Source organism: Cotesia typhae, unplaced genomic scaffold (genome assembly GCF_013202065.1).
Source record: "Cotesia typhae breed Kobodo isofemale line unplaced genomic scaffold, CoteBio_Ctyphae scaffold_91, whole genome shotgun sequence".
Lineage (NCBI taxonomy): Eukaryota > Metazoa > Arthropoda > Insecta > Hymenoptera > Braconidae > Cotesia > Cotesia typhae.
The window spans coordinates 2,993,283-3,020,820 of record NW_027423781.1 but is presented as its reverse complement, the minus strand read 5'-3'; the positions used below and the strand labels follow the sequence as shown (position 1 = coordinate 3,020,820).

The window sequence follows — 27,538 nt, the reverse complement described above, 5'->3', positions numbered from 1 at the left end:
ATGAATTCAAAAAACTTTAAACTTTTTTATTATTAACTTTTAAATAAATGGCTGGCAATAGCTTGTCGGCTCGGTACTCGCTTACCAAAGTATAGGACCGGGTTCGATCCCAGCGTGCTCCACTGAATATTATTTTCACAATAATATTTACGTGCATAACATTGTCAGCCACATGGTGGTGATCTGTGGACTGTTTTCGAACAAGCTAAAGGTGGTCTTCACTTCGACATAAAATGAAGAGAGACCCCATAACACGTTCGAATCAGATTCAGAGCCCTACGGACACATCAGCTGGGCCAGCATGGAGGATCTCTCTGTTGTCAACCAGTGAGGACCACTGCATGGCCCGGCGATGTGACCGTATGGGGCAAATGATACCTGAAGACCTCTCACTTCTCAATGATGGAAGCCAACGTGTCATAGTAAGAGGGTCCTGCACCACCAACGTTGCTCTTGGAACACATGCATCCTCCATTGTAAAGTGCCTTGTCCTATATAGTGGGCTCTATAGGATGGACCGTAATGCACCCACAGTAACTTCCTGGAACATGATTTCGGACTCAAGAAGCCCCAGGACTGTACTCTAGTGGTACCGGCTCAACTGAGGTGACGGAAAGAGGTAGAAGGCTTAGCTAATGGTTAGGTGGCTCGCTAGTGTGGGCCTAATAACGAAGACGCCAGGCACACGGCCCTTCCCGATGGATCAGCGAGTACGGGGGACTAGTACAGTAGTTGTGTAGGCATTGGGACTCCGTAATCATGGCTCCCCCACCATGTAAACTCAAAAACAATAGTTAATTGAAATTGTCTTTCGTAAGCTCCGGGTACAATGGCAGAACAGCTGAGTGCCCGGGTAAACAAAAAACAAATTCAAAATTCAACATTTAAATAACTCCACGGAAAGAGCATTTAAAAAAAAAAAAAAATAGACTTTGGCAATTACTTCAAGAAAAGTTTCGTAGTGGGGACAGTAGACTACATGAGTGTATAGTCAGTGTATAGTCAATGGTCGAAACTCGCAAAAAATGGGACCTGATTCCTTATTGGTCGAAATTAAGGCGCGCGAGTAGCGCTCTATTCAAATTTTTAGTATAATAATAAAAATAGTTAAAATATAGTTCCAGTCGTAAAACCAAAAAAATAATTTTTTATATTCAAAATAGCTATCAACAGTATATTACATACAAAAATCTTATTTTCATAAATTATCACATACTTCAAACATTGTCCGCCTCAAAGCCATTTAAGCACAAGATATTGGCAATTTTCAATGTGATGTTACAAAAGATTCCCCAATTTATATATAACTACGTAATCGTTTTCTTCGACTATCCTCATCATAAAAACCTTTGTGTTTTCTGTCGATCATAACTGACCTTTTAAGCCGCTTAGAATCAACTTCAAAATCATCTGAATTGCTTCTGTGTCTTTTCAGTCTTTGAAGATGTTCCAGTGTACTGGAAGGAGTATTTATTCCGCTGGCGGATCGTTTATTCATCAAATCATCGGAAGAATTTCTACTTTTTAGATTTGGCGTAGTCCAGTTCATTTCGTTGCCAGTGCTCAACGATTCTAACGATTTTGGCTTGTAATTTTCTAAATTAGGTCTTAACCGCTTTGATCTGTGATTATCGCCATCAATCCCTTCAGTCATTGGTACGTCGTTTAAACTTTCTCGACTTGGGTTTTTAGACCCGAACCGGCTTGAAACTTGTTGGCCGTCATCAGATGAGTTGTCAGAGCGATAAGATTCACTGTCTTGGGTAGCCGAATCTTCCCAATCTATAGCTTCGTTGGAAGGAACTTTTTGATCATTCGAACGAGACTCTTTTAAGCTAATATCACTATCGTGGTTACTCAATGTTCTTTTTAATTGGCTCTGAGTTGGATTCAAGGGTATTAGTTTTGATTCTGAAGACTCGGGTTCTTCTGGGACCTTCCTTTTGGTTGTTTGGGATGAAACGTTACCCATAATTACTTTTTAAATGTTTTTATATTAGACGTAAAAAATCGGTTGTCTTCTATGAAAATAATTTTAGGTATTGCAATCGTTTCCAACAAAGCATTGTCCATTTTCTGATTGGCAATTCAATTTATCATGTCAATTATGGATTGTCTTAGATTTTTCTGTGCGCATTTAGTTACTTGCTATGCATAACAAATAAGGGATTATTTTTAAATTTTTAAGAAGAGGTTTGTAAAAATTTTTGCAATTTTTGAAAATTAACAAAAAATAGTCATAGAAATCTTACGCTCGGAACAAGCTCTGGAATTGCTAAAAAGCCATCTTTTACTTTCTAAAATCATCTTATATTGCTATTTTGAAAAAAAAAAAAAAACGTTTTGAAAAAAATTTTACGTGGACATCCTAATGTCACCCCATTTTGGAAGTACCAAAGATCACTCCCGAACAAATTGATATTTCAAGACCGGGCTTTTTTTATTAGTTTCAGAATGCGATGAACCGGGTCCGTATTTCATTTCAGTAGTTTAGTTTACGTATTTTTTCTTTTTTTTTTATTTTTCTCACGTGAAAACGATAGCGCCACTAAATCGAGTTTTTTTTTAGTACTGTGGTATATCTATATATATTGTGATGCACTTAGTGCATCCAGCAGGTGACACTATCTGTTATTAGAGCGCTATCTATCACGAGAGCGCGAATTCAAATGGAATATTTACAAATCATCTCAATATACGTTTACAAATTTCCAAATAATTTCAATTTTATTGTAATGAATAAGATTATGAGGCGTGCATTTTTGGATTTTCCAATTTTCTTTCTCTCTTTTACTCATATGGAAAATTTCATATATAGATATAACTGCTGTGAGAGTGAGTAGATCATCCGATGTAACTTATAACCAGGTTGTACTGTATATAAATACATGGAGTGAGCAGGCACTGATATACACTAGTCACAAAAATTAAGGGATATAAAAAAAATTCCAAATTTTTTGGTGATTTTCAGCGAGCTGTAACTCCGAGGAAAATGATCGCACAGAAAAAAAAAAAAAAATCAAATTGTAGCTCCAAGTGTCTAGTTTTTAGATATGACCATGAAAATTTTTTGTCATCGTCAGGTCTGGAGAAATCCTAAGAAAACTACTGAAAAAAATTTTCGAAATTTTTTTCGTCTTAAAAAGGTCTACGGGCTTCAAAAAAATTTTTTCGATTGTTTCGTTTAAAAGCTCTTTTAGTAAATTTAATACCCTTTAATTTGACGTAGCCAAAAGCCTGTACGATAATTTGCCGCGGAGTTATCGTCAATCAAAGCAAAAAAGTTTTTTTGACTTTGGAAATCAATAACTCTGGAAATAATGACCGTATAGGAAATCGAAGGAGGGTTTTGAAAACTACACAATATTCTCTATAAGAAAACGTAAACCGCTTTTGAAGAAAAATTTTTTTGATTGACGATAACTCCGCGGCAAATTATCGTACAGGCTTTTTGATTACGTCAAATTAAAGGGTATTAAATTTACTAAAAGAGCTTTTAAACGAAACAATCGAAAAAATTTTTTTGAAGCCCGTAGACCTTTTTTAAGACGAAAAAAAATTTCGAAAAATTTTTTTTCAGTAGTTTTCTTAGGATTTCTCCAGACCTGACGATGACAAAAAATTTTCATGGTCATATCTAAAAACTAGACACTTGGAGCTACAATTTGCTTTTTTTTTTTTTTCTGTGCGATCATTTTCCTCGGAGTTACAGCTCGCTGAAAATCACCAAAAAATTTGGAATTTTTTTTATATCCCTTAATTTTTGTGACTAGTGTATAAGCAGCTACTAGAGCTCTTTCCTCAATAAAAAATATTAAATTGTCCGAACTAGGAATTTAAATTGCGCGCGCTCTAATCCTGAGCCAATGAGGAATCAGGCAATTAATCATTAATTTTAATATATAGGATAATCGAACATAAGAATTCTGGAAAATGATGGATATCCCTTTACGAAATTCATGTCTTGTAACAAAAAAAAAAAGAGCGTGTGTACTCTGTACACATGTTAGAAGTGAAACTTCTTTGGCAAACTCAATTTATAATTCATTAATTAATAGTTAATAGATATCAAAGACAGGTACATAAAGGATTTATGCATATATAGTATGGAAAGAATTTAACTGATACATAGTATTGAAAGGATTAAATGAGAAAAATTTACACTATTTATGTCACATATTCTTTCAATTTATTTCTTCAATATGTACAACATCATCTGATGATATTTGTAATGATATAGTTGTCACTAAAGCCTTATATGGTAACTAAAATATGAAACATAAGTTCTTGTTTCAATATTTTCTAAATATCGTGTAAAAATGGCATCTATTGTGGTTCCGTATTTAGTTGTCGACATGTTAGGATTATTATTTAATTGTAGACTAAATTTTTCATATAAAAAGTTAATTAATGGTGTCGAATATTAAAATATCTGAATAAAAACGTTAATAAAACATTCTAAACAAACACGAGGTTATAAAATACATAATAATAATAACATTTAAGAGCAGTGTACCTACAATCTAAAATACAACGCATGTGTATATGAAAATAACATTTCTATAGTGTAAAAGTATAGAATTCCTTTATAACTTTATCTTTTTCTCTCCGACTACGAACATATATGCGTCTTTTAATGTGACGCTCATATTATGATTATTGTGACGCTCATATTATTATTATTGTGACGCGACCTTTAAATTTTACCCTCAACGCGCGCAAAAAAGTTTCATTTTAAAAATTTTCTCAAATTTTTTATAATTTCCCAACTATTTGAGTAGTCAACTATAAAATTTATCAATTTCTCAATTATAATTCAAATTGCCGTCATATTAATTGTTAAAACGTGTACATCTTGTACATACACAAGGGTTGATTCGATTTGCCAATTGCCTAGTTCGAAGTCTCAACGTCGAGTGATTAGAAGAGCTTGGAAGCTCATCAACTCGAGCAGATAATGTTGATGGTTCTCCAGCTGAATTTCCTCTAGGATCTTCAGTTTCTGGAACCTCGATGAGTTCCTGAATACGTGCTTTAAGTTTGCGGTAAGATATAATATCAATATAATCATCCTTTTGTAATCTTAAATTAAATTTTTTGCGTTCAGATTCTTCGCTGTCTTCAGATTCTTCCGAAGCGCGTCTCAAGTTTAATTGTTCATTTGTATTTCGAATGCCAGTGATTAATTCCTCGTCTGAACTTGAATCGTATGAACTGATGGTATCAGTGGTACTTGATTGTCCCTCCGAAGTCGAACTATCGTCAATTCTTCTGCGTCGAACTCTTCGAGTGAAAGGTGATACGTCTCGGCCTTTTCTTTTTCTCAATGATCTACTGCTAGTTTCAAAATCGCTGTCACTCGTGCTATCAGACATTGTTTATAAATATGATAGGGTTTTAAAGTAATTGTAAGTTTACTAAATTAGTAGCCTTCTATAATCATAGGTATTGTCATTGTATTCATTTGTGATAAAGCAATGACTAATCTCTCAACAGCAGTTGAAATTATTGAATCGATTTTAGTTTGCGTTGTTGATTGCATTGTTGATTGCATTTTAAACTGTATACTGCAAATGGTCTATTTTTCAATTTATTTTCATGACCCGTGTAAAAAAAATCAGAAATTCTGGCGGAAAGTCTGCGGAATTCTTTAAGGATTCATAGTTGTTGCAAAATAGGAATTCCAAATGAATTCTTGATGAAAAAATTAGAGATGATTTCATCATTATAGATATTAGAAATTTCAGTGCAAATGTAATAATACAAGAATTGATACAAACTTAAATGGTTCATCACGTATTGAATTCTTGGAGGTCTTACCAATATCTTGCAAAAATTGTATTAATAGCGGAATAATTAATGCATCTATAAATTCTAGGGGAATTTTCATAGACATCGGGCAAAATTCCAGCTGATGTCCAGCAAAAATTGATAGGAATACGGGAAAAATTATTCTTAAAACTAAACACTAAAAAAAAAAAATGAAGCGTCTTCAGCTAATATTCTTACGGAACTGATACGGCCTTTTAATAATAATTTTACTCGATTTTGATGTTGATTAATTTGTACACAGGGCCTTAAAATTTCTCGGGGACACTAAAAAGAATTCTAAAGAAAATTCTGAAAGTTTTGGTAGACTTCCAGCTGACATTTGGCGGAAATTAATGTTTCCACGAAATTATACTTCAAAATGGAAAGTGTATAATTTCCATTTGGTTTCCAGCATATTGTTTCGTCAGAATTCATGTAATCTTTGCTATAATTTAATTAGATTTTTATTCTGATGAGATTACACTAATGCCCGGAGATTTTCTTCGAAACTAAATATTTTCCGAAGGAATTTCTAAATTATTCGAGTGGATTTCCTGCTGATATCTTGTGAAAATTCACGGAAACATTTAAGGAATTAAGCGGTAGAAAAATTTTTCTTGAGTTTGCTAAAAGATTTCACTTAAAATTCATACGGTCTTCCACATGAATTTACTCTGTGTTGACTGTTAAGAGTTCATGCAGATGTCCTTAGATTTTCCCCAGATGAATGGACTAATTCCGAAGGACTAATTCGGCGGAAATCAGCATGAAATTTTAAAAATTATTCGTAAAATACGACCGTAGGAAAATTTTTCTTAAGTTTGCTGAAAGATTTCACTTAAAATTCATACGGACTTTCACATCAATTTACCCTGTGTGGACTGTTAAGAGTTCATGCGGATGTCCTTAAATTTTCCCCAGATAAATGGTTTTATTTTGGTAGAAAATAGCATAACGAATTTCATGCTAATATTTTATCGCATAATATTTTATCAAATTTCATCGAACAATAAAAATTATGCTAAAATTTTATCGTAACTTCTATAGCTATCAAGATTAATTTTCTAGATTATTTCATTGAATTGCCAGATCTCTGTGTCTAGAAATTCTACTTATTGCGAGAAAATTCTAGATGAATTAATTCCGCCAAATGCCAGAATAAATTAACCCGGAACTCTATACGATTTCCTGTAGTATTTATCTGTTGTCTTTGAAAATCTTTAAATATATTGGCTCACAAGTTCAAGGTAACAAATTCACTAATTCATATTGAGAACTATGAAAATTCTGATAAAATTTTTGTTGAAAATTGAAATAAATATTCTATCGCTTCCTCTCAACGACAGTAATTTTTTTAATTGAATATAGTATGAATTTTACAAGATCTACACTTTGATGTATTTAGTACTAGGATTCATAGATGTGTAAGAAAAAGAACAAATTTTTTGGGGTTTTTTCAACAGTCTGTAACTTGAAGAAAAATAGTCGTTCAGCATATAAAAAAAAAAAAACAAATTGTAGCTCCAAGTGTCTAGTTTTCAGATCTGAGTTTCAATTTTCTTCTCTGTGGTTTTCTTGGTAATACTCGAAAAAAAAACGGTATTTTATTTCAATTTTCATTAAAATTTTCAGTGTGATCTATTTAATTATAGTATAAACCATCGAATATCGTAATAATCAATGCACGAAAGGGTATTTTATGTTATCTCAAGAAAACTACCGACAAAAACAAATTTGGAACTTAGATCTAAAAAGTAGACACTTGAAGCTACTTGCTTCTTTTTTATTTGCTGCATGACCATTTTTGTTCAAGTTACAGTCTGTTCAAAAACCCCAAAAAACTTGGATTTTTCTCTTACTCCCTTAATTTTTGTAAAAGGTTTATATCTCTCACTGTAAAACTATGGCGCCACATAATCAAGCTAGATTTTATTAAACTGCGTGCGCATATGACAAGAAAAACAGGCACCGATATTAAAATAAAAATCACTCTATAAGAAATAATTTAATTATTATTATTATTATTGTTTTTTTCTAATTAATCACACAATTTATTTATTTTTTTTTTTTTTTTTTTCAAAAAACGAATGAACGTTATAAAGTTTGAACTTTTGGATTTTCTTAAATTTAGTTTATGCTTAATTTCACACAATTTAATCAATTTCACACATATTAATAGGTTTTATAACAAAGAACGTATCTAAATCATTCATCTTGTCGGTCAACATAGCAAAACATACAGTAATTATTTCTTTAATGTCGATTATTCTTAAATTGTCACCAGAGTCAACGCAAAGGTTTAACATGTTATCGATTTCAGAATCTTGAAAAATATTTTCAATCGGCAGACACTTTCTTATTATCGCATAGAAATGACTACTTTCACAATTCACATTACAATTATTGATCCCATCACAGAAACAAATTTTCACAAATTTTGTTAGTATACCGATACAATTATTTTCATTTTCACGATAAATTACTACTGATAAATTAGTTTTTTTCGTACGCTCATAAAGTTCAGAATCATATAGAATATTGTTTTTAAATAAACGCGGAAATGTATGCACATTAACAGGATTCTGATAAGGTATATTGGCTTTTCTCATTAAGAATTCCATTAAACCAATGAACTCATCAGTTTTGTTCAATTTTCCAATAATAAAACATTTATCAAGAATTTGTGTGAGCTTGCGTCTCCTCAAATTAGTTAATTCCAGTCTCTGGCAAAAATCAGCAACTTCACGACTTTCTTGTTGTGCTTCGGATTTTAATTGAACTACATTATTGAAAATTGATAAGGCAGAACAAACTTGCAATTGAGTGTATCGGGTTCCTTGAATTAAACGCCTTAAAGATCCGTTAAGGTCTTCGTATGCGAAACAAGAAGTATAGGGTAATGGACCAAATTTACGGACAGCATCGGGAAGATGGACTAAACAATGTAAGTTGTAAGTCATATGTTTTAAACCGTAAAGTTTTTCAAATTGTGAAACATATATCTTCAAGCACGTTGACGCGATTGAAACCATTTTCTTGCTGATAGAATCATAATTTAAATAACTGATTGCAAGGACTAACAGTTTATGGTGATAAAAATATTCTTCGCCCATAATTGAATGCAAAAGAGGGGTTGAATAGTACAATAACCATTGTTTCCACTCAGAACGCTTTCCAATATTTATAATCAAAGATAGATCTAGTCAATCTTGAAACGAACGCTGGCGGAGAAACGGACTGAAGTTTTTCATTTACCCACTCTCGATGCTGATAAAGGGAAAAATTTTTATTTTTATACTGTGGATCAAACCATAGACTGAATAATTTTCTTGCAACTCCTAAATATACACAGTGCATAGAATCTACGACAGTAGTATTAAAAACATCATGAACTAACTGAGAAAGAACTGTCGGACCTTTAACACCATTAACATCGTTCCCAGTGTTAAAAGCTTTTTTGCCATCGCGCATCGATTCTGTAGTAGTTCTTAACTTCATTCTGTGTTGAAAAGGGTAAACACGACTTTTATTTAAGTGTTGAGTCTCAATTTTACAATGGCAACATCCAAATATTCCTCTATGTCCCTTCATATTGAGGAATGCAGCTTTAGCTGGGAGATCACACGTGCCACAAATAATGATCCCTCTCACCTTTATTCTAGAATTTAGATCTACAACTTTGCACCAGATACCGCTGAAAATTCTTTGAAGATCAGCTCGAAAACTATCTAAAAATAAATTTGGTTGAGATTTCGCTCCAAACCAAAGACCAGCTAATAATAAATTTTCTTTTTTTGTCCGTTGATTGAAAGGAAGTTCATTTATTGTCAGATAAAATGGCCACAGACTAAATTTAGAAGACATGAAAAGTGCTATGCCATCGGTGTTCCAAGTGAATGAAATGTTTGAAGGATTAGATAAAAATCCGTTATTTGAGAAGAATGATCGATAAACTTCCCCATCCCAAATGTCTTCTAAATTGTTTTTTGAAATTTTTTGTCTATTAAATCGGCTTTGCAACAAGTTGTAAAAATTAGGACGCCGGAAAAGTTAAATAATTGTGGTATTAAGGGAACTTGAATAAAATAACTAACGTCAGTTTTCTTCTTACATTGGGGACAAGAAGTTTTTTCATTGTTTAACTTCGAAAAACAAACTGAACAAAAAAATGTCGTTTAAGTGGGTTTTGAACATTTTTAAAAAATTTCTTAAAGAAGTACAGAGTTTTAAGACAATAATTTAGTTTTATACAATGTATGTTAATAAGAGATAATAAGTCTGCTAACAGAACTTTCGTTACTTTATGCCGAATCATAAAGGTTAAAATGCAAAGTAAACTTTCGCCTAAAGTCAAAGGAGCATTCTCGTAAATCGGATCATTCAAATGATCAGTATCAAAAGTAGGTCCTGTCTCACTGTCATCAGATGAACTGTCGTCACTTTCACTTTCAGACCACTGACTGTTGTTATCCCACTCGCTTACATCACTGTTAAATGAACTACTATAAGTAGATTCACGTTCATCATCACTACTGTTGCTTGAAGAATCAAAATCATTACCAATAGTAAAAGGATCGATATTCCGGTAAAAAATAGGATCATCACCAACGTTACCGAAGTCATGCTCATAATTATCAACATTATTTTGATTTTCTTCCGTATCGCCAAAGTATCCAACATCAGAATCATCAGAGAATTCATTTTCAGACTCATATAAATGTTGGATTTCAGATCTATCGGGGCTGTCCCTTTCAGGGTCATCAGAAGATTCGTATTCAGAATTTTCTGGACTAGTACTTTCATGAAGATCATCTGGAATTTTAAAAATAATCATGCATCTCAAGACCGAGAGGGAGAAAACAAAAGTACTTAAATAAATCCTTAGATTTCAAAGATTCAAAGATATTAAATCTTATCTTTTATCATGGTAATATTCAGATCTCAGCAAATAGATAACATAATATGTTCAGCATGTTTAAGATCAGTGATTTATATGATGTCTAAATTATATCAAAACCCGCAACGTTTCGTTGACAATCTCAACTTCATCAGGCATCTTTGAATTGATATTTAAATAAATTCATTCAAAGACGTCTGATGAATTTGAGATTGTTAACAAAACGTTTTAGATTTCGATATAATTTTAGACATCAAATAAATCGCTGATCTTAAACAACCTGAACATTCATCGGGATCGGGTTTTTTTTTTATTTTATTAAGGGTACATTAAAAATTATTATCCTAAATTTTTATTAAAAAATATTTAATTATTACAAATTTATTAACAAACTTGTAGAGCACTATAGAAAATTTTCCCCTCCATGGCCGGATTGATAACTCAAAAACGGATCACCTGAATATAAAAACCCAAATTGTTTTTTAATCAATAAGGATGTAGTTATCGTCGAATATATAGAATTTTGAAAATTTTAATTTTCAAAGAAATGACGACTGATTAAAAATTTTCTCATCATTTCTACAGTTTTTCTTGTTTTAATCTAGCTAAAAAAATCTTTAAAATCAAAATTTTCAAAATTCCGTTCGTGCAACGATAACTACATCCTTACTGATTAAAAAGCAATTTTGGTTTTTATTTTCAGATATTCCATTTTTGAGTTATCGATCCAACCATGGAGGGAGGAAATTTTCTCCAGTGCTCTACGAGATTGTTAAGAACTTTTTAAATATTTAAATATTTTCTAATAAAAATTTAAGATAATAATCTTTATATAATGTATCTCTAATCAAATAAAAAAGACCCAATCCCCAAATTCCTTTATTTTCCCTGTCAAAAAAATTCCCGAAAATCACTTTTTTTTTTCGACCGTCACAGTGGTGTTCCCCCTTAACGTTATAAAAAAAACAGCTCCTTGACCACCGGGCTTACGCCTAAAATCAACTCTGTAACTTAAAAATGACAAAAAATTGTTAAAAGTCTTATTTGACATTTCCGTTTTTTTAGAACACGCAGACAACATACCTACAACCTATTAAAAATTATCAATCTCCTAGCTACTCCGAAATCGGCCCAGCAGCCACCGAAAAGACTGAAAATCAACTAAGTGTGGATAAAAATTATCAATAAAATCGTTGAAAGCATGAATCTGAAGTTCCGGACGTTGGGTGCAAACGAATTTTCAATTTCCTAGAAAACAGAAAAAAATATTGCTGATAGCAAAATAGAGGGCCGAATGTATAGAAAATTAAATACAAAACTTCCTCTGGGTACCGGATGTCAAGTCCCACCCTCACAAATCAAAGCTGGAATTAAAAAAATTCGAAAAAATTACTTGAACGCTTTTGTTTGCTCTTAAAAAATTCTGAAGTATTTAATACACTTGTACAAGCTTAAAAGAAAAAATAACGGTGACCCTCCGTACTCCAGAACCTTTTAATTTATCCTCGCATGCCACTGATGAACATTTTTCTTAATTTCTAAATTTTACTAGTGATATGCGAGGGTGGATTAAAAAGGTTCTGGAATACGGAGGATGACCGTGATTTTTTTCTGAGCTCGTACAAGTGTATTAGATACTTCAGAATTTATCTGGAGTAAACGAAAGCGTTCAAGTAACCTCTAAAATCAATTCTTAAACCACTCCGTAAAAAATTAAAATTTGTATATCAGGCGTAAATCGGGTTATTAAATTGATTTCTTAAGAAACCTTTTATTTCCACCCAACGAAACCAAAAAAAATTTGGCATCCCTCTCGAACAATCTGAATTACTTCTAACACAAGTATTTAAAAAATAAAAATTTTTATTTCCGAAAATGTGGTTTTATGGGTAGGTCTGCAGGTTCAGAGAGCGTATGAATTTTTTATGACTTGACAAGCTCAGAACAAAAAAGCCTACAAGAAGTCAGCGTGATGATTCAATTTACCTTCGATAAAAAAATTTTTATTTTCTACAAACTCTTGTTAGGAGTGGTTCCCATGATTCTACAGGGGTGGTGAACTTTTTATGTTTACATTGACTGAGAATAATAGCATGTGTAAATATTCATGTTGACATATTAATTTAGTACTTTCATTGTTAGAAATAAAAAATTTTTTACGAACGTTCGCAACTAGGGGTACACGAAAAATTACCAAAAAAAGCAAAAATCTTTTGAAATTTAAAAATATCTCTTAAATAGCCTTGTGATACTTTGGAACTAAACCCCAAAATATTTTTGAGCCAATGAAACCTATAATACTTTAACATTGCGCTATGAAACGCTCAAAGCTGCGTGATGTCCGGAGATAAAAGATGGATCCGAGCAATTGAGCCTGAAAAACAATTATTACAACGCAAAATGCGTAGAGCTGCCTTAAGTCTAGAGATGAAGCTCCTTGGACCTCTCAAAATGCTTGAATCTGTAACACATAAATATTACAGAGCAAAACACGTCATGGATTATTCCGAGTCAATTAACATGTAGCACATAAACATCGCCTCACGACATTCCAAAAAGTACTTAGAGCTCAGGGACGAAGAACCATAGTATTTCGAATGGTTGAAAAATGCAGAATCAAAAATAATGAAGTAAGTGGGACCAATAAATAGGAAACGAACGTCATCGTTTTGCTCCGATTAAAGCAGAAGGTGTTCACTTCTGATATTCGAAAAGTTTACAGTGAAAATTATTAAAATTCCATAAATTTTTATTATTTATATCTATAAGAATGATTTGTGGTTCTAACGATCGCGAGGTATTCACCAATTATTTACCTTCTGAGGAATAAACATTTTCCAAAGCCGTTGCCTCATAATATTTTTTCAATATCCGGTACTTAGTTGTTCGAGATAAATCGGAAAAATCTTTCATTCTGTAGTTGTAATTTTTTCGTTTTAGTTTTTTTTTTTTGTTTAGATAGCTTGTCTTTCAACTGTTATTATTTTAAGCAAAATATTGATTATTTTTTTTAGCAGATTTTCATTTATTTATTGTTATTGACATACTTCAGTTATTTGACATATTTGACATTAAAAAATATATTACATTATAAAAATGTCTGAAAAAACTTTTTCCCTTGTTTACTGGGATACATTAAAATCAAGTTCTGTTATCAAAACCGCAAACATTAAAAATTCAAAAAAAAGTGGTTTAGTTGCGAAGAGAGACAGGAAAAATTTCACTCTTAAAATTATATTACAAGATGGTGAGTATTGCAGTTTTTTATTTTATAATTCTTGACATACATAAAATTTTTTAAATAAATCATGATAAGATATCAACTGAAAAATTCATGTTTATGTATTAAGATGACGAAAAATTTTTGGAAAACTGCACTGTTGATGAAGGTGGAAACTTGATAAGTAAAGGAGATGATTTAAAATCAGAGAATGACAAGCCTGGAAAAAGAATCAAAAAGAAAGGCAAAAAGGATGTGGTTAAATCTCCAATTGATGCAGCAATTGTTGACAAAATTTCTATTTTTGATGACGTCATGACTAATACAATTGCAAATGACGGTATGAGCAAATTAATTTATCGTTTTTCAAATTTTAGGACGGGAATTTCTTTTTTTATTGTAACTTAAAAATTTAACATAAAATTGTTATAGAAAATAAAGTTCAAGAATACGCGGACCAAAATGTCAGTTTGGGTGAAACTCAGAATTTTTTCGATAATAATTTACCAGAAAACAAAGGTTAGCAATAATACGTTGATCATTTTGAAAATAAGATAAATTACTACAAATAAAACAAGAATTTTTTACACGAACATGCAAACCTTTACAGATACTGACAAAATTTTTAAATTTTAATTTTTTTCTTCTTAAATGAGCAATTAAAAAATGTTTTTCAAAAAATTAATTAATTTTCAATGATAGGTTTACCCCAAAAACTGATATCTAAAAAACGACATGCAGCTGCTATTGATGACAAATTGGAACTTAACGAAAAAACTCGTGATTCAAAACAATCTATGAAAGAAAAATTTTTATCTGAAGATTCGGATGATTCATTGATTGATCCGAAAGACAAAAATAGATCATCTGTTGATGGTAATTATTATCAACTATGCTGGGACATGATTGACTCTGAAGATTTTAGTTTTTAAATTCCTCACAACCTTCGAACATAATCACGTTAAACTTATTTTATTTCTTATGGTAGGTTCAGTCCAAAAATCAAAAACTAAAAAACGTCATGCAGCTGTTGTTGATGGTGAACTAGCAATCAGTGGAATGACCCATGAATCAAAAAAATCAAAAAAAAAAAAAAAAGAGTCTGTTTCAGATGATCAGGATGATTTATTTGTTGATTCAGGCAATAAAAGTGGATCTTCTAATCATGGTAATTATTATTATCTACGTTAGCACACAGTGGCTCTGAAGGAGAGTTTTAAAATTCCTTACTATCTTTGAACAATAATTCTAAGTCAATTTTTATTCATTATTCTATTTATTATCTCTTCAAAATTTTTATTTTGATTTAAACTTTTTAAATATGTTTAAAACTAATTAACCGTCTGATTTTAAAATTAAATTAAATCATGATAATCAAAGTAAAATTAAAAGCATTTGTAATTTTTTTAACAAGAATTAAAACAAACAATTCTGTACTTGCAACGATATGTGTAAAAAAAGTTTCTGATATATCTTAATATCATCACATATGTTCATTAGAGTGTTTTAAAAAAACCGCAAAAATTTTTTTCATTTTTTTATTTCATTATTTCATGTTTTCTAGTAGATTCTCATAAACAAAAATCTAAAAAACATCATGCAACTGTTGTTGATGACAAATCGGAAATCAGTATGGACACTCGTAAATTAGAAAAATCTAAAAAGAAAAAGTCTGTTTTGGAAGATCAAGATCAAGATTCATCAATTGGTTCAAGCGACATGAGTGGGTCCTCTAATTCTGGTAATTTTATCTGGTATTATTTGTTGGTATTATTTGCTGGTATTATTTGTTGGCACAGAGAGGCTCTGGAGATGAGAATTAAAATTTCTGACTACCCTCTTGAGCAATAGTCGCAATAAACTTCATCTATTATGTCATTTTTTAGTTCTTCAAAATTTTTCATTTCGGTTCTAACTTTTTAAATATCTTTGGAGCCACTTGACTGCTTAGTAATAAAATTAAATTAGATCTTCGTCTTCATGACTTAATACAAAAATGATCTTGTAACCGGGGGGTTTAACCCAGGTCCAGTTAGCTACCCCTTTCCTCTTTAGAAAGGGCGCCACTGGGATTTTAGACACGGTGTCCCAGAAACCGGGGAAGCATGAGAAGGAAAGGACAGGGTCGTGAGAAGTCCGAGAAAGGCTGTAAATAAGACTGAGAAAATTTATTTATAAAAATTAAACTGATTTATTAACCAACTCCACAAACTTAACAATCTCCTTAAAACTAACTTAATTGTGAGAACCTCTCACCTACGTTAAATGGCCCTTGCCGATTTTTCCTATAACTAATTAACCAATTTATTCAACCTCGTCACTCCGACGGAATATCTCAATATCTTAATTTCCTCGTCAACCTGACGGAATACCATAAAATACCAACTAATTACCTCGTCAACCTGACGGAATACCAATTAACATAATTTACCTCGTCAACCTGACGGAATACCAGTTAAAACCTATTCCCGACTGCGCCCCCGACTCGGGCGTCTACGCAGCGGTTTCCTAACTTAATCCGTTGTACCCCCGACTCGGGCGTCTATACAACGTTTCTAAATACTCACTAAATTCCATACAAAAATCGTCCACCGGACGCTAACTTAATACACACTTTCTCTAATTACTCAAATTTCTTCGAATTACTAATTATCTAAATTCCTTGAATTTTACGCTTAACATTTCTTTAATACCAATTACCAAATTCACTAATTTAATTCATTACCAAATTTTATCAATCAAAATTATTCAATTAAAGTCATTAACTATTTTCTCAATAAACTAATTTACTAGATTTACTAAATTAATTAAATTCAGCCCAACGGCCTAGAATTAATTTTACAAAATTTTAAATTTCAAATTCTACAAGTTTAACAAGCCTCATTAATTATTCAAACTGCATATATTCCAAAGTGACCTTGACTATCTAAATTACACAAATGCTTCTACTATTTCAACTTAATCAAATAATTTTAACTAAATAATTTCCCATAACTAAAAGGCTTGTAACAACTAATTAATTGACATTTATGAATAATTTACTTATAAAAGAATCTACTAAATTAAAAGTGACATCTGAGACAATAGCGATCATTAATTGACAAATTTTATTACAGTTAATTCGGCCTCTCAATTTTCAAATTCAAGCTTGGCCTGAAATAATTGTAATAATAATACCTGACTTAACTTTTACAACTCTCCAAACGTTGAGTGAAGTCCTAGTGGAAACGGGCGAAATCAGCGGCTGGTTGGTCTCTCTCTCTCGTCTCGAATAAACTTTCCGGCTCCAAGTAATGGGTTCCCAATTCCGGATCGTAGATTGACTTCCTTCTTGATGGTCTTAAATCTTGATGACAGAATTTACTACACAGCACTACACTGACTCACTGTTTTTCCAAAAGCCTCACTGTCTCAAAGTGTCACTGGCTCAAAAGCCTGGCTCAAAAGATGTTACTTGTTCCAAAGGCTGGCTCAAAAAAGCGTTACTTGTTCCAGGGCCTGACTCAAAAAGCCTTGATGTTTCTTTTGTCGGATCTTTTATAACCCTTGACTCCGAGTTCTCGAACTTTCCTATTGTCAACCCCGCTTCGTTTTCTGGGGACAGCAGTGGGGACTTTCGATTTGCACGCCCGGTGACAAGTCTGAACTACTTGTCAAAATCGAACGGTAAGGGAAAACCCTCATTACCGTGGCGTCAATAAAGTGGTCGATAACGACCATGAGAAGTTCAGTTTTCCCTGTCACAATCTAGATTAAAACATATCAGGTTATTATGGTTATATCAGGCCATATATGGTCATGTCAAAATTTTTTACAAGATATTTAAATTCTTATTACAAAATTTAAAAATGTTTTTACAAATTTTTATAACATAGTAAAGTGGCTCTAAAAAATACTCATCAAACGTTTTTGTTAATTTTACAGATAAAAATTTGTACCAAGAATTTATGATGTATTTAGAGAAAAAAAGGTTGAAAGAAAAACGTCGAACGGAAAAAAATTCAAAAGCAGAAAAGCGTCCGAAAGAGGTATTAATTAGATTTTGATTTAATAAAATTAGAACACCAATATTAAGCCCCTAACCCGTATCCAGCTACTTTATGTTAAATTATATTTATATATACTTTTTGCTAATGTTAAAATATAAGAGCAACTACCAGTTATGGGCTGAGTATTTGTGCTTTCACCCTACTTCAAGCATCAATAAATTTATTGGATTTTTCTTTTTAATTTTTGACGATTAAAGTGTCGATTTTCTGATAAGGAAATCGAAGCGTCAATCATTACTCTAAAAATGATACCTCAAGTGTAAATTATTTTTCATTAACAAACTTCAAATGTAAACAGAAGCCATCACTATACTTGTGGAGAATTTAAGCGAGATAGTATGTGTTTTTTTTTCTAATTCAGCCAGTTCTCTTTTTAAATTTTAAGTTTTGAGATTTTTCTCAATTACGGAAGTAACAGTAAAAAGCTGCTGTACTTGCTGAGCGTCTTTAGAGCTTATAAGCTATAGCTATAGCTACTTTCTTTTTCTTTTTTATTTGTCTATTTTCTTAAAATGTCAAATAATTAGATTTTGCTCGACGAGCAGAAAGCGTCAAATTTCGGCCCGCTGCGCTAAACGAAATTGCCACTTTCTGCCTTCGTCGAGCAAAAAAATAGATACACTCTCTCGGGAAGTAAATAAGAAAGCCTCAGATCACCAACAATTACATGTGATTTGAGACATTTCTTACTTTACTTCCCTCGGTGTGTAATATACTATTCTCTTCAGCTGTCGGGAAAACGTGCCGTTAGGCTGTTATGACATAAATTGCTATTTTTACATTTTCAGGAAATAAAAATTTTTTACGGAATTTTGAGGGTATATCCGATTCGCTGTGCTATCCCGTTTTACTCCCTTTACCCCCCCCCCTCTACTCAGTATGATAATTTTGATATAAAATTTTCTATAAAGCTGATTTCTTACTGCATTAGTTTTTACAATTTAACATCTTTCTGTGCTTCTGTAAATATTTTTGAATTTCTTCAGAAAAAAATCGAAATTCTTTTAACGTGACTTGTACGCTGGCATGATTATTTTTTACTAATGTTTTTAGAAGATTACATTTAAGAAGATATTTATCAGACAAAATTATATATTTTATATATCTTAACAGGTGGAATTGATAAAAGGATCAAAAATAATGATTAATCGATTCAAATTGGATCTATATACCCAAAGTAATCGAAAAAATCCTCGAGAGATGGCACGTAAAATTCTAAAATTGATTTTCAGTGAAGATGATCTGGCAAAAATGACCATCACTGGAAAAAAAGGACGAAAACAGATGCCTGAGGATACTTATGAAAATGTTTAAGGTGAGCTTTATAAAAAGCGCTTTTAACACCAAATCGAGAACTTTTTAAGCCAAACCCCTTCGATTCTACTAGAAATTTTTTTCGTTTTTTTTTTTGCCTTATGAGACGTTTTTTTCAGAGTTAATTCAAATTTAGTTTACCTTAACAAAAAAAAACGAATTTTTGCAGAAAAAACCTGTTATAGTTTTAAATATCCATAACTTTGTCGAAAAATGATTCAAAGAAATTTTTTTGTTTTAAATCTTCATTATTGAATGTACTTCAATGAAGTTATACTGAAAGAAGTATTTATTAGTATTTAATAAAATTTTTTAATATTTCATAATAATTATTGACAGTTAAAAATCATTTATCAAAGGTTATTTGTTTGTGCACAAACATGGTTGAAAGATATTTATTTATTTATAATAAGGTAAAAGACCCAGTTATTGATTTTTTCAATTTTATTTTAACTAAATAAAACAAATCGACTCTAATAAATAAATAAATATAATTTTTGAATTATAAATTTTAAAAAAATTAATTTTTTGATAACATTTTATTTCTTTAATTAGAATAAAATCGCAAGTGTCAATCAACTAGGCCAGTTTCAATAACTGGGTCTTTTACCTTAAATGATTTTTTAATATTTATTTATTATTTTTTAATATTTAATATTTATTACATCATAAAAGTATTAATTTAAGATGAGAATTAGTTTACAATAAAATAAATAATTATCCTCAATTATACTTTTCTTAACTTGAAAATGACGATAAAAAATGTATTTTCAATCTAATCAATTCGCGAGAATAAAGTAAGACTTGTGGTAAGATAATTGTCTTAACATTAAATATTTATTTGCCGGGACTAGGTGTTAAAAGATGGAGGAGACACAATTCGCGGTTATAGTCATATATTATAAATAAATCACAGTCATTCTTAGATTACAAAGTTGAGCATTAAATAAACTATGATCACTATGAGCATTTGAACAATTATTATGGCATTGAATTGCTATGCTGAGTTATGAGTACGAGCGAGTTGAGTTTAATTGAGTTGTATTGATTAATGTATATTAATTATACTGAGTATGAGTTGTAGAAAATTGATCTTCAATTGAACTGTTAATTAATGTACAATATAATTAACACTAGCAATTATGAGCGACAAATATGAGTAATGTTGTAGAATTAGGTTCACCAGACGATTAATTAATTACACTTAATTAATAGTCATAGTATGAGCGTATAGATTAGATTAACTGAGTGCGATAATTAATAGAGTGAGTGATTATGAGTGTAGTGAGTGGTCTTATTATAGAATAAGTATTATGAGCATATGTAGATTGTAATGGTTGTAATAAGAAATGAGTTCATGAAAGGCGTCACAAACAAGGAATGAAATTATGACGCGACAATTCAAAGAGCGTGGATGATTATGAGTTTTATGTTTACACATGTTGAGTTCTTGAATCTGTAGATTCGTATTAATAAATGCACTTCACAGTTATTAATTAATGTTGATTGCACTGAGTTGAATCACTTGATGATTTCTAACGATCTCTGGATGAGTTTGATGAGTGAACTGAGAGGCCACCTCAGCTTGATCTCGGATGAGTAAAAGTATTTGGTGACAATCTTTGAAGATCTGAACAGTATCTCGCTCCTAGAGCCTGTGTAAGTATATATATATAACAGTCACAACTGACCCCACCAAGCAACACCCGCAATGCGGCATTTCCCACATAATGGGGCATAAGATGATGAGTAGTGGTCTAATAATAGACCTGGAGTCATGACAATATATTTTGGTGATGTGTTGCTAGGCGAGAGTCAATGATGGCTGTTTTGCAATAATGTTATAAGACAGTGTGAGTGTGTATGTGCCAGCATGGGAACGCCATGTGGTAACGAGTAAGAGTGAGATAGCAACATGAGTATAGGTTGGATCTGGTGTGATCACAGAGTGCATTGAATATTGAATAAATCAATACCTGAGTTTCCGATGTTGGTAGTGAGCTTGAGAAAGATCTTCTTGATTGAGTTGGGTTGATTGCTGATCCTGGTTGCACTTGATGTTGAATTTGATGCACAAATATATATCACCACGTGTTTACTTGCACGTGTTTTTGGAGATTTTCTGCGCAACCGGGTTTGAGTTTATGTTAAGCACCTGAGGGCGCGTTTGTAGCAGCACCTCGGTCACTCTCAGAAAATTGCGGCAATTACAAATGTGTAATTCCGCAACAACTTGGTAGTTCAGAAATTTGTCTTTCAGTATCGGCCTTATAAATATTTGTTAACAACTAATAAATCTTATTAAATGTTAAAAAATATTAACTTTAATATGATAGGGAATTTTTAATATTAAAAAAATTAATCAGAGATCAATAAATGATCAATTAAGTAATGATGTCTTGTTAATAACTAAGAAAAATTTGTTTTCTCCATAAAAAATCTCTTGAAAAAAAAATTTAACAAATTATTTATTCTTTTCTGATAAATCTTTTTATCATTGTATAGAAATCTAGAAATATAATGGAGTTTTTTAACGAAAATTAGTAAATTTTTTTTTTGATCATTCAAAATCTCGCGAATTATTACTAGATGATCTTCAGAAAAATTGTAAGATTATCTCCCGTCTGATTACGGAATGATCTCCCGAAAGATCATTAAATGATTTCCCGAAAGAACATTAGATGATCTTTCGAGTAATTATTAAGACTACCTAACATCTTTATAACCAGTTTTTCTCTTCTAGATTATGTGAATAGCCATACTGCGCCAGGCATGGAATTGACGGCAGAGGAATTCCAAAATTGCGTCTGTAGAATGCTGTGCGGTGTTCGAGATGGACTTAAGAAAAAAATAATGCTAACGATCAAAATATTCCCGATTAAATATCAATAATTTCGTTTTTAAATCATTATTAATTACAATGATTATTATTTCTCTTATTATTTACTAAGCTAGAAATGTTATTGACTAAAATTAATTTATAATAATAAGTACCATCAGTAATGGTTACCATTTTGTAAATTATAAAAAAAAAACTACACTTCTAAGAATGGTACCGAATACTATTATCGTAATGGTAATTATTGCCATAAATTGATGTTAGTCTATCACATTCTAAAGCTAATAACTGTTAAAAAATAATGATAACAATTCTAAAAATCCATTTCTCTCCGTGAGTATGAATATTATCGTTATTGACATTAATATTAATATTATATTATTGTTGTTTCGTCAATATTATTATTGTCAATCTGATTATGATTTCATTAAAATGTGTTTCAAACTATTAATTATATTAATTTATGATTAACTTAACGGTAAACAGAGGAGACTTCTATTGACAGCCATCTATAAAAACAAAAGGAAATGTTTTTCATTGATTACACCTCATTATTATCATTTTGGAAAGGATGTTTTTAAAAGCTTTACAAGAATATTTTAGATATTGAGTAATTTATTCGGATTTATTCATAACTGCTATGGTAGATTGAAGTAAAAATGTACCCAAGTGTATTTTTTTAATCCTCAGTTGGAATTCCGGAAGAATCTATCAGAGTTCCATATGATGTCTTTTAAAATATACATTAGGTATTGAAGAATACATTGTAAGACATTTCTACAAATTTATTAAGGCTGTAACTCAATAAGTTTATATGTAAAACTTTATAGACTCCTATTGACATCGAGACAAAAGTCGTACACAGAAAAAAAAATATTCTTGAATCAAGTATATATTTTTGAAGAGCTCAATATTCTTGGTTTAAGTAGAAAAATTCTTGATTTAAGAAAATTTTTCTTGATTTAAGGAAATTTTACTTAATTCAAGAATTTTTCGTCTTGATTCAAAACAATTACCCTCTTCAAAATTATATTCTTGGTTCAAGAATTTTTCTCTTGAATCAAGTTAATTTTTTTTTCTGTGTAGAGGCTTTTATTTCTATTATTTATGATTATAATGATTGAAATATTTTTAAAGTTGACTCCAATCTTACGGAAATTTTTAATGTGACCTATTTAGTTATTTTACAAACCATCGAACATCGTAAGCATAATCGATGCACGAAAGGGTACTTTATGTAATCTCAAGAAAACCACCGACAAAAAAATATTTAGAACTTAGATCTAAAAACTAGACACTTAGAGCTACGATTTGCTTTTTTTGATTTACTGTACGACCATTTTGGATTTTTTTCTTGCTCCCTTAATTTTTGTAAGGTTTATTTAAACACTTGACTGCGATATATACAAAATTTTACTATTTTTTTGTATAATTTTTTCTTACACATCTATGAATCCTAGTACTAAATACATCAGAGTGTATATCTTATAAAATTTATCAGGTATTCAATTAAAAAAATTACTGTCGTTTAGAGAAGACGATAGAATATTTATTTCAATTTCCAGCTGAAGTTTTATCGAAATTTTGATAGTACTCCATATGAATCAGTGAAGTTACCTTGAACTTATAAGTCTATGTCTCCAGGGATTCTCAAAGACGCCAGATAAATGCCATTGGAAATTATATGGAGTTCCGGTTTAATTCCTTCTGAAATGTGGCTGAATCAATTCATCTAGAATTTTCTCGCGCTTAGTAGAACTTCTAGATAGATGAACCCTTTAAAATAATAACAGGGAAAATTAAAAAAAAATAATGTGTGTGTGTGTGTGTGTGTGTGGACGAAACTAAAAAGAAATTTTATATTTTTCACTCAAGTATAATTTCTTATAAGCATGAATTTTTGCCAAATGTAATTTTACCAAAGGTATTACAAATTTCCTCTGAAATTCATTCATTAAATAAATTCTATCCCAGGGAAATCTAAGGACATCCAGTCGAACTTTTAAATTGACGTTTAAACACTAAGTAAATTAATGTAAAAACCGTATGAATTTTGATTGAAATCTTTTAGCAAACTTAAGCAAAATTTTTCTATTGTCATATTTTACGAATAATTCTTGAAGTTTTTATGCTGATTTTCGCCAGAAGTCAGCCTTAAATCCTCCGGAGTTTTATAGAAATTTCTTCGGAATTTATCTTGTGTTCTGAAGAAAATCTACAGGCACTAGTATAAATTTATCGAGTATAAACCTAGTGAGTTCATAGCAAAAACCTTTTGAATTTCAACGATAATGTTGATAAGAAACTAAATAGGAATTTTTTATATTCAAATTTAAAATATAATTTTTTGTAAGCATGAATTTTTCTCGAAATGTACGCTGGAATTCTGTCGGAGTTTTATAAGGTTTCCTCCGAAATTAATCCATTTGTCTGGAGAAAATCTGAGGATATCCGGATGAACTCTTAAGAGTCAACACAGGGTAAATTAACGTGAAAGACCGTATGAAATTTTAGTGAAAACTTTGAACAAACTAAAGCAAAATTTTCCTATTGTCGTATTTTACGAATAATTCTTAAAATTTTTATACTGATTTCTGCTGAAATTCCTTCAGAATTAATCCATTCATCTGGAGAAAATCTAAGGACATGCGCATGAACTCTTAACAGTCAACACAGGGTAAATTGATGTGAAAGACCGTATGAAATTTAAGTGAAATCTTTCAGCAAACTTAAGAAAAATTTTCTTATTGTTTGGTTTCAAAAATAACTCCTTAAATGTTTCTGTGAATTTCCGCAAAATATCAACAGGAAATCCACTGGGGCAATTTAGGAATTCCTTCGGAAATTACTTAGTGTTCCGGAGAAAATCTCCGGGCATTAGTGTAATCTGATCAAAATAAAAACCAAATTAATCATCTATAATGTTTTCATCAAGAATTCATCTCGAATTCCTATTTTGCAACAAATATGAATCCTTAAAGAATTCCGCAGACTTTCCGCCAGAATTCCTGATTTTTTTTACACGGGGATTTAATAGAAATGATTAGGATTAATGCTACCTAACCACTATACCCCGTCCCAGGGCATACTAACACAGCTCACGAGAGGGGTAAAGTGAGATAGGCCGAAAACACTGATGTCCATCTTACAGCAACAAACAAAGTTTATTTCTAATGTATGGAACTCAAATTTGTGATAAATACAACAAATTAGTAGCAAATATCAAATACTAAATTTTATGCTACTTTTAGTGCATTTCACAGTGCATAAATGATGTGCACTGAAAGAAAAATCTGGTTTTCTGAACTAGGAAAATCTAGTTAAGGAGGTTCGAGCATAACTTATGAATCAAAATAATGTTAAAAATTTTTTTTACTTTCAGTCTCCCTAATATTCGTCAAAATTCTTTATTTTAATTTAAAATAACTTGAACAATTTAATAACTGATGGTTTTTACTCATTTAAGAGATCCACACAAAGTAGTCAAATTTTTAAAACTTCCTCAAAAATTTTTAAATTAAATCGACGTAGCCTAATCTATATAAATAAAAATAAAATGCCAGTAACGAGAGATAAATAAGATCAATAAGATACGTTTAATCAAAGGGATACATTTATTGTCAAAAATTTTGATGATTTTATCAACAATCTAAAACGTAATCAATACTCTTGAATTGAAAATATTGAATAAAGCTAATATTGATTGCAAATATCGAATTGTTGAGCTACTTTGAAGTTGATTGCAATATTAATTTTTAAATCAACCTCGGAATTGAAAAAAGTATTGTGCAAAATTGTAACAGATTAAAAATTGTATCTGATAATATAAAAATAATTTTAATTTCAATTAAACTTAAGAATACCAAAATCTGGCTACCAAAAGCAGCATTACTTTTCAACCCGTCGTTATTTCTAGATGAATTATAAAATTATTCATAGATCAATTATGTTTGAAATGATCTAGATCATTCACCGACGGAAAATTATGTGAATCAAAGAAAAACGGTCCCTAACAGCCAGGTTTTTTCAGAAAGTAGTTGATTCTTAGCAGTTACGGTTAACTTGACCTCAAGTTGGCAGTAATTCTCTACTGAATGACAATTCTAAGCAACTTGACGAAAATCTACTGCCGCAATTTGGATACAAGTTAACAATCAAATTTGTAGTAAAATTTCCTTTCAACTTAACTACAACTTGACTGCAATACGTGCACAGCAAGTCTTGACATCAAATTGTAAAGTAACTTATAAGCAACATAATTGAAACCGCTTGCTTTTTCCACTTTTTCCGTCAAGTTGGCGACAAATTTTGGCAGTAGATTGACGGCAATTTTCATTTAAGGTTGCTATCAAGAGTGATTCAAAATATCGATCTCGTGACAATGGTGGGTTGATTGTCGATAACCGTAGTAGCTGTATTATCGACCGTTAAAGAGCTCTGAGCCTCATAAAATTTACCTCGTTTCTTATCTAATACAACGCAACTAGTAGAATTCACTTGCTTCAGATAAGATGGGTCGTCTGACCAAAAATCGCCAAGAGTGTGCACAGTTGATTGGGAATCGTAATCAGATAGGTCGGAATAATCACCTGGATTTTCTACTTGTAGCATCGGATCAAAATCATACTCGTTTGGATCGAATGAAGATACCGTCTCTGAAACGTTACTAGAAGTACTTGGAGTGTCAAGGTTGATTAACGAGTCTGATGAAGAAGCTTTGGACGTATACGGTTTAGTTTCGTAATCCCTTCCCTTCCTTTCTTCCCTTATCGCCTCATTATCTATCAGAATGTCCGTCGCATTGCTTCTTAACGAATCCAGTATTTCATCCAGCCACTGAACATCGACTTAAACTTCATCTTCAGGCGCAATCGGTAATTGTAATTCGCCTAGAGTTCTAACATCCTGATCTTCTGCTTGTGTCGTTATTATGTCGGCTTTATTGGATTGATGATGTTTCAAGAAAGGAATATTCGAATCAAAAGGTTCTAAACCATAAGCTCTGTAGGATTGATTCGAAGTAGATGCGACCGATGAATTGCTGTGTAATAAAGAAGCCAGATCAGGCATCGAAGGACTTGGATCTGCTGGATTCTTGATAAATGGGTAATTTGTATCATCAATATTCTTTAGGTACGTCCTAAGTTTACTATCAAAAGAGTTGTTCTGAATGCTGAATACTTGTTGCTCAGAAAGCTCATTTAGCTGGGAGGGATAATTTCCTGGTTGCTCTTCAATTCTGCTATCAATCAAATTGGTAGGGAATTTCTGGTTGAAAATATTATCCCGGTTTTCAGCCGTTGTACCAATTCGGGTGGATGACTCATCAACCTACCTAATCTTACCAGTCCATTCAAATTGTGGATTTTCCAATTCTAGATTCGTAATCGTTACTGGAATATAATCTT

At 31.4% G+C, this 27,538-nt stretch overlaps 1 protein-coding gene across 2 annotated transcripts; it reads left to right on the top strand.

Moving 5' to 3' along the window:
* Nucleotides 1–7,430: 7,430 nt before the first annotated feature.
* On the top strand, nt 7,431–22,152 carry LOC141537312 (uncharacterized). 2 transcript variants are annotated; one of them, XM_074258211.1, is made up of 10 exons: nt 7,431–8,755; nt 13,726–13,955; nt 14,059–14,268; nt 14,361–14,447; nt 14,631–14,804; nt 14,917–15,096; nt 15,493–15,669; nt 17,853–17,956; nt 19,091–19,292; nt 22,035–22,152. In XM_074258211.1, the coding sequence occupies exons 2-9, from the start codon at nt 13,805–13,807 to the stop codon at nt 19,289–19,291; spliced, it is 1,284 nt and encodes a 427-aa protein (XP_074114312.1). In that variant the 5' UTR covers nt 7,431–8,755; nt 13,726–13,804; the 3' UTR covers nt 19,292; nt 22,035–22,152. The 2 variants fall into 2 exon arrangements, with proteins under 2 accessions (XP_074114312.1, XP_074114313.1); XM_074258212.1 differs by lacking the exons at nt 7,431–8,755; nt 14,361–14,447 and having other exon boundaries at nt 13,318–13,955.
* The last annotated feature ends 5,386 nt before the right edge of the window (nt 22,153–27,538 follow it).